Genomic DNA, 12,531 nt, shown 5'->3' with positions numbered 1-12,531 from the left:
TAAGAAGTATATTCGTGAGTCTGAACTAATTTCAAATGTTGAAAGGTGAAAGAATTACAAATGTAAAATGTGTTATCCCTTCTAAATGAAATATGTATCTAGTTGATTCTCTTTATATTGAGAATCAGTTGTCGTGGTTGTCTGATTGATGGTTTCCTTGTCGCAGTTAACAACTCCTTTCTAGAACACTGACATGAGTTTAAGATTGGATAATGTAGTCTCTCTCCTCCTGACCACTAAAGCTTATGTTCATCTATTGTTGTCAAACGAAGGAAAAAATAGTTGTCTTAGTAGTCTTAGTTAACCCAGTTCCCCTATAATCTATTGTTGTCAAACGAAGGAAAAAAAAAGAGCGACAGATGAAATGAATTTTTTTCATTTTTTTTTTAACACTGAATAATTCCATTTCAAGAAAGAGGTCAAAAAGGACCAATGAAAAACAAAGTTCCGCCATGATGATCATACACCATGCAAACAGATAAAGCAGAGAGGTTCAAACACAAACCCAATAGGGCTGAAAAAAACCAGGCACGCAGGCCAGAGGGGATTAAGATAACCAGTAGAGCTTGAGAAACCCAGGTCACATGGTTGAAGGGAGCAAGCTGAAAACAATGTTTAAGTTTCATCTGCTATCGCCTGATGAAGCCAAGAAAGTCCATTCCTTGCGATATAAGATTGGTATAGCTGATGCGAGGTCACACTTACAGCGATTCTCGATGCAATGGAGTTGCTTGCTGGAAGAGCATAGTCTAGGCTCCATGCCGACATTAGCTGTAACTTTGAGTTGATAACGTTTGAGATTCGGTAGGATTCAGGAGCACATACCTGATCATCCCAATGATATAAACAGCGTCTCGCATGAGTAAAGGAAGTCTCGAAAATGATGTTATCAAGTCTTAAGGTCTGCATACAATCTACTGCCCATAAGAGAGCATAGAGTTCACCCTCATCACGAGATTGCACCATAGAATAAGATCGACGGCTATGCATTAAGACTTTCCCTTTAGTGTCGCGAGTGATCCAAGAAACTCCACAGTTAACTGACCCATTCACCCATGAGACACCAATATTACATTTAAGTCTTCCTGGCGGAGGAGCTTGCCAGACATCGCGTTGATGGTTATCCAGGGCCTGGTTCTGGGTCAAGTTCTCTTCTGGGAAGTTAGCACTAAACCAGGAGTCAGCCTCTTCCTCGGCCTTGTTAACAATGGAGGATGGAGATAGACGGATTTTTTCAAACACCAAGCCATTCCTCGCTTTCCATATATGCCATAACAACCATGGAATGCTCCTTTTAAGCTTAGCATTGATGTCTTTACTTCTTGTGCAAGCAACCAAGTGGTGAAGGTTCAGAAACACAGAGTTTGTAGACAAACCACGCGGAGGTAATGGGAGGTTCACAGCACTCCAGACTTCTCGAGCTGATGAGCAAGAGAACAAAGTGTGACATATCGTTTCCCGGCCCATCCCACATAACTTACATGTAGTGTCAACCTGTATACCCCGTGATCTCAATTGATCTGAGACTGCTAATGCTCCAGCTAAAGCTCTCCGCACAAAGTGTCGAATCTTTGGAGACGTTTGCAGTTTCCATATGTTTTTCCACAGCATTTTCTCCACAGGCGGAAGAACGTTATGATGCGAGGAATTTAATCTGGTAAGGGTCTCTGTAAGTTTGTAGCCAGATTGAGATGAGTAGGTTCCATGAACCGTGAAACCCCATATGAGCGCAGCAGGCTTATGCCTTTCCACTATCATATTCAAAATGGTGGTGGCATCTTCTTTCACAAACAAACTTCTAATCCTTGGCGCGTCCCATAGGTTGGAGTTTGGGATCATTAGATCTGAGACCATAAGCGTCAGGTCTACTTGAGCATCCATTCAGTACATTGGAGGTCGAGGAAGTGGCCCCATAATCCAGTTCTCAGTCCAAGCATAAGTCGTAGCACCATCTCCCACTCTTCTCAGTAGGCCTTTTTCCAACAACTCTCTGCCATGTAAGATACTTCGCCAAGCATAAGAGAATTTTTTTCATTTGTGCGTTGTATAATTTCGGTAACGTAAACGAAGTTTAAGCGCAGGACTTAAGATTGCGATACCATCATCACATGTCCAAGTGGGAGATTAGTAATCTTGAATAACTCTTGTTTTTATTTCTTCGCCAACACATAATCCTTGTTTTATACTTCAAGTTATGACATTTATGTACCTAAATATATTGTCAGTCCACTGAGGCTGCATAATAAGTTTGCTGGCTTAATGGAAAAGGAAGACTATATAATATGTCACGTAGTTATTATTTTTCATCTTTACGTTTCTCATCATTCTAATCAATATTCGACTTTCCAAGTTTAAGTTTTATTCTTTTAGAATTGATTTATTATTACGATTATAATTATGAAATCGTAATGTTATATTGACGATTTCACAATGGACAATTCTATTTTTCAAAAATAAAATAAAAATAACAATGGACAATTCTTCTACCATATAAAATTTTATATTAAACGGTTTTATTTGTATTGATCTTGTGCAAGTTTATTTTAATTAATCTCCTTATAAATGGTAATAAATCACTTGCGAATTTCAAGCTATTGTGTGAAATGTATTTTAGTGAATTTTTATTCAACAACTACAATAGACCAAGACAGCTTACACAATTTAAAGATATTTATGTAGGCGCACATCGAAACATTTAGGTGCATGCATATATATATGTATTGTTGTCGTCTTCTTCATAACAACTCCATCAATATACTTTCTCTCAGTCTTAACTCAATTTGACCACAAATTTTCCATTAATGAAGATACGAATACTTACCCTAATCATTCTCCTACAATGTGTTTTCAACCTTGGCCTACATTTCCACCCACTCGATCCCTTAACCCCTCAAGAAATCAACAAAACAAGCTTCATCGTCAAGAAATCTCATCTAGGCACTCTCAAAGATCTCACATTTCACTACCTCGATCTCGAAGAACCAAACAAGACCCACGTTCTCCAGTGGTTATCCTCCAAGAAACCACCACAACCACCACGCCGTCGCTCACTCGTGGTGGTTCGAGCCGCTGGTCAAACCTACGAGCTCATCATCGACCTAACCTCCGGAAAAATCGGATCCTCACGCATCTACACAGGCCATGGCTTCCCTTCATTCACATTCATAGAGCTGTTCAAAGCAAGCAAGCTTCCTCTAACATTCCCTTCCTTCAAGAAATCGATTCTTGATCGATCCCTAAACATCTCCGAGGTTTCTTGCATCCCTTTCTCCGTTGGTTGGTACGAAGAAACCATCACGAGACGAGAGGTCAAAGCCTCTTGCTTTTACCGAGACGGATCGGTTAATGTCTTCACAAGACCCATCGAAGGAATCACCATAACAATAGACGTTGACTCAATGAAAGTCGTGAAATACTCCGACAGATTCATAAAGCCTATCCCTGATAAAGAAGGCAACGACTTTCGGACCAAACACAAACCGTTCCCGTTCTCTTGCAACGTCTCCGACACAGGGTTCAAGATTCTAGGCAATAAAATAAAATGGGCTAACTGGAAATTCCACGTCGGATTTACCGCTAGAGCGGGGATAACCATATCGACCGCTTCGGTTCTTGACACAAGAACCAAAAGGTTCAGAAGAGTGATGTACAGAGGACACTTGTCAGAGACTTTTGTTCCGTACATGGACCCAACATACGACTGGTACTTCCGTACGTTCATGGACATAGGAGAGTTCGGTTTCGGGAGATCGGCGGTTAACTTGCAGCCACTCATCGACTGCCCGCAAAACGCCGCGTTTTTGGATGGATACGTGGCGGGACCTGATGGGACAGCTCAACAGATGAGTAATGTGATGTGCGTCTTTGAGAAAAATGGTTACAGTGCTTCTTTTAGACACACCGAGATTAATGTTCCAGGACAAGTGGTAAACTTCTAAATCCAGCTCCTTCATATATATATATATATATTTATTTTTAACTTTTACCTTTTTAAATTGGTTTGTTTTTTGATTATTATTTTTTTGTCAGATAACTAGTGGTGAAGCTGATATAAGTTTAGTGGTTAGGATGGTGGCAACACTCGGAAACTATGATTACATCGTTGATTGGGAATTTAAAAAGAATGGAGCCATCAGAGTTGGGGTAATGTCTACTTAACGTATTTGTTACAATTTACTAAAATAATTTTAATTTTTTTATGACAATTATACTGTTTGGCTATTTTTCTCACTTACTGTTGAGAGAGAATAGATATCCACTTAGGATATCAAGAATGGTTTTAACATTCAACACCTTCCACATCATATCTTCTCTCTTCCACATCATCTTTTCTTTTTTATATTTAATAATTCAACATTCATTCATTTTAAACTCATACAATGATTTGTTGAATTTTATTCAAAATCTTATCCTATAATTATTATTTTTAAATAATTTTGTTTTCTTATATATTTTTAGTTATATTAATAATTATTGAATAAAATTAAACTACAATGCGTAATTTTTTTTAAAAAAAATTGATTTTTTTAATTTTATTATAGTAGAAAGATAACTATTTTTATTTTTTAAATAAATTTGATTTTTAATTTTTGATTTTTGTTGTAAAAAATATATATTAGAAAGAGATGAGTTTTTTTTTCTATATCCAAATCAAATGAAACAAGTTTCTATTTATAGAGTATGAAAGATGATGAATTTTGATATAAAAATAATTTTCTTAAAAATAAAAGTTTATAAGATAATTAATCTTGAATAATTGAGAGTATCAGAAATTTTATTGGCCACTGGTTTAATGACAAATGTCTTTTGAGGGTCCACTTTGGTTCATCTCCAACTATTCAACATTGTTGAATTCTTTCTAACATTAGGATTCAATTAGTTTTTCAATAAGCCATTGTAGGATTTCAACTATTGAATTTTCTAATGGCTTATTGTAGGATTTCAACTATTGAATTTTCTAATTCAATAAGCCATTGTAAGTAGTCTTAATGTTGCTCACCTAATTTTCTCCATTTTCTGTTATTTACATAAATAACTTATTATTTTAATCATAGGTGGATTTGACTGGAGTTTTGGAAGTCAAAGCAACATCATACACTTCGAACGAGCAGATAACGGAGAACACTTATGGGACACTAGTGGCTAAAAACACCATTGCCATTAACCACGACCATTACCTGACGTATTACTTAGATCTTGACATTGACGGTAACGGCAATTCCTTAGTGAAAGCTAAACTAAAAACGGTAAGAGTAACCGACGTTCATAACAAAACCTCTTCTCCGAGGAAGAGTTATTGGACGGTCGTGAAAGAGACGGCAAAAACGGAAGCTGACGGAAGAGTTCGGCTGGGCTCAGAACCGGTTGAGCTGCTAATAGTTAACCCACAAAAGAAGACGAAAATAGGAAATACAGTTGGTTACCGGTTGATACCGGAACATTTACCGGTAACTTCGCTTTTAACGGACGATGATTACCCGGAGATTAGAGCGTCGTACACAAAATATCCGGTTTGGGTAACGGCTTATAACCGGTCAGAGAAATGGGCGGGTGGGTTTTACAGCGATAGGAGCCGTGGAGATGACGGCTTAGCTGTATGGAGTAGCAGGTAAACAAAAACATATTACTTTGATTAATCAGTTGTTATATAGTTTTAAGTTAAATTGTAGTAAACATTTGTGGGCTTGTCTTGGTTGGGAGCAGGAACAGAGAGATAGAGAACAAAGACATAGTGATGTGGTACAATGTTGGGTTTCATCACATTCCATACCAAGAGGACTTTCCAGTAATGCCAACTCTTCACGGTGGATTCACTCTTCGACCTTCTAATTTCTTCGACAACGATCCGTTAATCGCGTAAATACGTACTAGAAGAAATATTTGATTTCAACTTGTTTACTATTTGATTATTTGTTTTTGTTTTTAAAAGAAGTGGTGTTGATAAATCTGATTTATGATTTAATGTATTAATACAATGAATTTTAATGAATTTAGAAATTCAAGTAAACTCATTTTATTGGATCAATAATTTCTTTTAAAATTATCCGCTAGTGATTTTAAATATTAAGTGTCATTTATTTTATAAGTTTATTTATTATAATGTATTCTGAAAACTTTTATGTAAGAAGTATGGAGACATAAATTTGAGAAAAACATTCAAGTTTCTAATTATAAATTAAATTTATAATATTTAAAAATTTATGTATATTATCAATAAAATACGTAAATGATAATTTCAAGCTTCCAGTTTGCAAAATCTATTATTTGATTATTTGAAAGATGTATTCACCTAAAATCCATCGTGCTTTTAATATGTGGTCCGATTAATTAGTCCGGTTCATCGCTTATACCAAATTTTGATGGAAATAGATCTCCGGTTCAACCGGTCCCATCATATTGACTAGAATAAAAGTAGAAGAATCTTATATATTAAAATAGAAGTCACTACCTTGATTCATGTGTGATTTTTTAAAAAATAAACCCTTCCTAGAAAGTCCAAATTCATTTATTCCTTAATAACATTTATGCCTTACTAAATCACTATATTCGATACTATAATAACTACCTACTCCTACAAACACGATTCAGTTAAAAAAACATATATTTGCATCATTAATGATTCACATACGATGCATATCTGTGTTAAAAAATATGCCTATAGCGAACCTAACATTTTTTCTAAATAAGTAATTTTACCAGGTTTGGTTTATACAAGTTAATAAACAAATCACAATTGGAATAACCAGTTCTAGCCATCATTTCTGATACATGATTAGATTGTGTTATTGGTTTATATATTTTGATTGATTTAGAAATCCATACAGTATTTATAAATCTAAGTAAAATATACAAATTTTCAAATTTTCTCGGATTAGCATTTACAAATCCGGAGGTTTTTCTTCGGATTTGGGCCTTTGTATTTTTAACAAAGAAATTCATGAAAATTCATTCAAATACATTATGAAATCAATTATATTAGTAAATCTGTATGATTGAATAACACTTGATTTGAATTAGAATTTATAAATCATTAAACGAATAACACATGATTTCAATACGTATTTTAAAATCACAGAATCAATAACACTAGATTTAGTTTCGATTTTCAAATCCATCAAAATACACCAACCAATAACCCCCACTCAATGTTTTTAAATCCGACCCGGACACTAAACCAGATGAACTTCTGAGTGATCGGCAGAATAATATATAAATTAATTTTATTATATAATAATATATTAGCTATGAAAATAAATATATAGAAACTAAGGTTAAGTATTTTATAATATTTATATAAAACATAAAATAACAGTTTGGATATGTAAATATTTTATGTTTAAAAAAATTAGAAAATATTTAACTTTAGTATCTATATTTTTATTTTTATTTTGCATACAAGATATCAAAAATAGTTTAGATTATTTTTAAAAAATAACAAGTTAAGATTTATGACATCTAACAAAAATATATTAAGACTTAAGAAATTATAAATATTTATATGTATAATGTGACTAATAAAATTAAACCTTAAATCTAAAATATACCAAAACTAAAAATCATTAATAAAATGTTGATAACAAAACTGAAAAACCTAATTTCTTAATTAAAAATTATACAAAATAGATTTTTAAAACATAATTAAAAACTAAAAGTTGTCTATTGGTTTAACCAGTGGTTCAACTGGTGACCGGATTTTGGGTTTTAGCGGATTTTATTGGGTTTTTAAATTTTGGTTGTTTTCACAAAACCCGAAACGGATTTATCTTGAGTCAATCATTGACTATTTAATATGTGCGGTTTATAAATTCATTAAATAAAACCATATATCAGACATAATCCGTACTGATTAATCTAAGAAGATATAAGTATATTTTTTGTTAAACTTTATAATGTTGTGAAATGTTACAATGTATTTGGAAATGAAAAATATTTTCTATTTTACAAAACTGTATACATGTTCATGTGTTTAATCATGAAACACTAATTCAACAAACAAAAATATATAAAAGAAGATACGAAAATATGTTACATTTTGAAATAATTAATTTGATGAAAAACAAAAACATGAATAACATACTTATGTTTCTAAAATGCATATACACATATATAATTATAATATATACCATTCTTGAAATAAAACCAAATATCTATATAAGTAAAAGTAAAAATTAACACCCGCGCGGTTGCGCGGATCTAGATCTAGTCTTTACTTAAACCACTAAAGAGATTTCACAATCTAATATTTGAATGAAGTTGTATTTGGTCATTTGCAATCCAATTTATAAACCCGGTTCATTGTTTTATACCAAAATTTGAGTGGAAATTGGAATGGATCTCCGATTCAATCGGTCCCATCAAGAAAACCGGAATGAGCCTCTAATCAATGCCCACTAGAGGAGACTTTACGCACGCTTGCGTCTGCTTCCGAGTCAGTCGCTTGATCCCATATCTGACTTTCTTTCTACAACAAAGTCTTGAACTCTCTAATCTCTATCTTCTGTTGCTTTGATCTCAACCTAAACCCACACGTCACGTTACAAAAGAAGAACCCAAAACCATCTTTGTTTTTTCAAATCAGAAAAAAATCGTTTCTTTTTGTTTGCAAGCAATCTGATATATTTATTTTCTCTTACTGCCCATCGTGAATCAGACCGTGCCCATGTTCAGATATCCTTCGAAACATTCGAATCTATGCTAAAAATCCTTTTCGTTATCCTCTTAAGATATAGTAGTTGGTGGTGACCCAAACAGAGACACAGACGCACAGAGATTATGGGATCCGCCGCTGTAACGAGTTCTTCTGATGCTGCCATCTCAGGCAAGTTTCTCTTTTTATGTTTTCTTTGGTTGGCATCAACACGGGGGGTTTTGGATGAGTTATTGATTTTAGATTGAGATACGGAGTAGCCTCTAGATTTTTCAGATGATATCTTAGCTGAATTAGGAAACTAACATGGACATTGTTACAAATATAATCTATGTTAAACTTTGTAGCTCTGCGTGAGAAGCATGAGAAGGAAGTAGAGAATCTAACACTGACCTCGCAGCCTTTGAATACATTGAGCTTGTTTGGTGAGGCTACTTTTCTGTACATCAAGCGATCTGTATTGTATCTGCTTGCTCATGGAGGTTGGTTCATCCTTCTGACCACTTTGTTGGTGGCATTTGGAGTCTTGCTTGTGACTGTTGATGGACCTCATGGAAAGGTAAACACCTTTCCGACACATATAGACTTTTCTGGATTGTGGGTTCCAACAGTTTGTGTAATTGGTTGTTGCACAGCATGTTGAAGAAGTATCAGAGTATGTCCGATACAGCTTATGGTGGATAGCACTTGGCGTCGCCTCTTCTATTGGTCTTGGTTAGTCACACACACACACACAAAAATTAGTAATCTTTTCGCCTTTGACATTGTTCTTATTACAATTCCTTTCTCCTGTAGGATCTGGTCTCCACACTTTTGTTCTCTATTTGGGTCCGCACATTGCGTTGTTCACTCTTAAAGCAACACAATGTGGCCGTATTGATCTAAAATCTGCACCATATGATACCATACAGTTTAAACGGGTTCCCTCGTGGCTCGAGAAGTCTTGTTCAGAATTTGGTCCTCCTCTAATGGTATCAGCTGCTGGATCTCGTGTTCCACTAACCAGCATATTACCACAAATCCAGCTGGAAGCGATACTATGGGGTATTGGGACAGCTCTTGGGGAGCTTCCTCCATATTTCATCTCAAGGGCAGGTTCATATACTGCTTCTCTCTATCTATTTAGCTTTAAAATGCATAGGTTCTGATTGTTTATTTTGTGTTTGGCTCTCAAAATGTTTCCAGCTAGTCTTTCTGGGAGCAGAGTGGATGGAATGGTTCTTGGTTCTTGCTTCGGTTAGTATTATGCATTAGCCAACTACAATACTTTGAACTAGTCTTTAACCATCTCTAAACACTGCTTCTGTTTTGAATGCAGGTCCCAAATCCTCTGTTTGACCTCGCTGGAATAATGTGTGGACAGTTTGGCATCCCATTTTGGGAATTCTTTCTGGCCACTTTAATCGGAAAGGCGATCATCAAAACTCATATACAGGTGTGGAAACTTGTCAGAGATTTGATATTTACTCTTTAGGCCTGTTCTGATACCTGAATGGTTTTTTTTTTTTTTTTTACTTTGTTTCTTATGATAGACAATATTTATCATCTGTGTCTGTAATAACCAACTGCTGGATTGGATGGAGAACGAGATGATCTGGATACTAAGTCATGTACCTGGTTTGGCTGATGCATTGCCTGGACTCATCGCCAAACTCCACGCCATGAAAGAAAAGTATATTGATGTGTCACCTCCTGTTCCATCTCATATCAAGGTAACACAATAAAACAACCTTTTTGTTCTTGACAAAAATCTTTAGGCTTCTTCATGAGCTTCAGGCTTTTACGAAAACTTTTGTTGAATTTGGTTTGTTTTTGTTGGTGGGATAAGGTGAAAAAATGGGATTTTTCGTTTGCGTCGATCTGGAACGGGATAGTGTGGCTAATGCTCCTCAACTTCTTCGTCAAGATTGTGACAGCAACTGCACAGAGACACTTGAAGAAGAAGCAAGAGAAAGAAGTAGCTGCTTTGACTCATTCTGATTGATCAAGATACCTTTTGAGCCAAACCTCACCATCTGTACTTCCTTATGCCCCAACATTAAAGCAGCCATTATCCAAATTTAGAAGAAAGGTATAGAAAAAAGCAGCTTTTCTTCTCATGTTGACACATTGTTCTCGTGGGATTTGTACTGTATGGAAGGAAAATGATGTGTTTAGGAGGTGGAATTGGGATTGTCAGATTGCAGTGGATGCTTATTTTAATCCTGCCATTCTGCAGTGAAGGTTTTGTGGGAAGAACTCAAAACAAGAAAAGCTTTTAGTTGTTAATTTGTTACTCTGCTTATTTATATTGAAACTAGTTGTTAATCTATTATGTCCTAATCCATGTTAACTTTCGTTGTTTATCTTATCTTCTAATTTTACTATTGCAAGTTTTTCCTTATAAGAACATGGAGAGCATAATTGTGTTATATGGAATTTAATTTAAAACTCTTAGCTACTGGAAATATATATACCTCGCCAATGCACTAGCATCGCTTACAGCCTTACAGACAGACATGCCGAAAGTCTCAAACACACAAGTTTGGTCCGGATTGGGGAGTCTAATAATCCAATACTTATCTCTTAAACAGAGTAATGCCAAACAGGGGGCCCCTAATATATGAACTCAGTTCCAAAATTGACAAAAGGCTTGGCTTTATAAGTCAGGATACAGTATAGCATGTAACAACAAAGCTTCGGAAGTGACTCAGAAATATAGGGTATGTTCATGCTATTTTGTCACCGTTCAAGCTTCGTAGTTCGTAATGTGCTGCTTAGAGATGTCAGCTAGAGATGTCAACCGGGTCTGATGACCATGGATCCAAATTCAAATGATCTTTTGTTATGGTCAAACCCAAATGCTTGGTAGTCTAAATTGGCTAAAATTAATTTTAACCGAAAATTTATGGGCCAAAACCATTTGGACAAAAGCATAAACATAAAAATTTAGGATTTTAAAGTTGAGAAAGAAAAAAAAGAAATTAGATCATATAACCAAAAAACTATAATTCACTATAGAATCCAAGTAAGAAAAATGGAAATTAGGTCATCATTGACGTTTGAATGAGAGATTGAGAAGACATGAGTGAGAGATGTTTATATGTGGGTTGGTTTTTATTACATGGATTCTTAAAACTTTGTGAGTAGACATGATATTTTCAAAATTTAGTTTTATGAGTAATTTACATCCTAATAACAAAAGAATTTAATGAAACTCTACAAAAGAGAAATTTCATTGCATATATGCAAACATAACCCCTTAATTTCATTACAAAATCACTGATAACTAAATTTTTTGAATAACAAAATATTTAAATAGAATTTAAAAATCCTCAAACCAATAACAATGAATTTTACTAACAATTCATAAACCAATAATCATGGGATCTTAATATAACTCATCTAAAATTTGTCTACTAATAACCCCCACTAAATCTCTTTATACTATCAATGCTTTTTATGATTAAGAAAATTAATTATTTTTTTCTAAGATAAGGATGTTTCTCTACAATTAAAAAGTAAATCAAATATTGAAACTATTATAACTACGTGTATAAAGGATTGTAAACTTATTCATTGACATAATCAATAACAAATTCTAAATAAGTATTCAATTCGTCTTAATTAATTTTTACTTTTAATTTTTTTATTTCTTTAAATTAGTTCGCGTTCATTCATAACACTCTTCCATTTTAACATTTCCAGAAGTCAGCTTCATTGAACCTTTTAATCTCGTTGAATATTAATATCTACCAGTCACACTGTAGGGTTCCTAAATTATTATGGATTGTGCATCAATCTACATCCAAATAGGTAGGATAAGCACAAACACAACTTGGCGCTGTAGAAGGCTAATGTGACATATGGTGGCTAGCTTTGGTAAATGGGAGTGTGAGTCTTGG

At 34.5% G+C, this 12,531-nt stretch overlaps 3 protein-coding genes across 3 annotated transcripts; 2 read left to right on the top strand and 1 right to left on the bottom strand.

Moving 5' to 3' along the window:
• Positions 1-615: 615 nt before the first annotated feature.
• On the bottom strand, positions 616-1,881 carry LOC106363853. Its single transcript, XM_013803529.1, has one exon. It carries the CDS (start codon positions 1,879-1,881, stop codon positions 616-618), a length of 1,266 nt encoding a protein of 421 aa, XP_013658983.1.
• Positions 1,882-2,145: 264 nt separating this feature from the next.
• Positions 2,146-6,519, top strand: LOC106365391 (primary amine oxidase 1-like). The gene is made up of 4 exons (XM_013804828.3): positions 2,146-3,926; positions 4,030-4,143; positions 5,055-5,608; positions 5,704-6,519. Exons 1-4 carry the CDS (start codon positions 2,802-2,804, stop codon positions 5,858-5,860), a joined length of 1,950 nt encoding a protein of 649 aa, XP_013660282.1. The 5' UTR covers positions 2,146-2,801; the 3' UTR covers positions 5,861-6,519.
• A 1,892-nt stretch (positions 6,520-8,411) lies between these two features.
• On the top strand, positions 8,412-11,013 carry LOC106369214 (vacuole membrane protein KMS1-like). Its single transcript, XM_048774638.1, has 8 exons — positions 8,412-8,818; positions 8,995-9,206; positions 9,283-9,361; positions 9,443-9,772; positions 9,837-9,883; positions 9,966-10,082; positions 10,180-10,359; positions 10,476-11,013. The coding sequence occupies exons 1-8, from the start codon at positions 8,773-8,775 to the stop codon at positions 10,629-10,631; spliced, it is 1,167 nt and encodes a 388-aa protein (XP_048630595.1). The 5' UTR covers positions 8,412-8,772; the 3' UTR covers positions 10,632-11,013.
• The last annotated feature ends 1,518 nt before the right edge of the window (positions 11,014-12,531 follow it).

Source organism: Brassica napus, chromosome A1 (genome assembly GCF_020379485.1).
Source record: "Brassica napus cultivar Da-Ae chromosome A1, Da-Ae, whole genome shotgun sequence".
NCBI lineage: Eukaryota > Viridiplantae > Streptophyta > Magnoliopsida > Brassicales > Brassicaceae > Brassica > Brassica napus.
The sequence above is the reverse complement of the archived record's forward strand: the minus strand, read 5'-3'. Positions and strand labels throughout refer to the sequence as shown.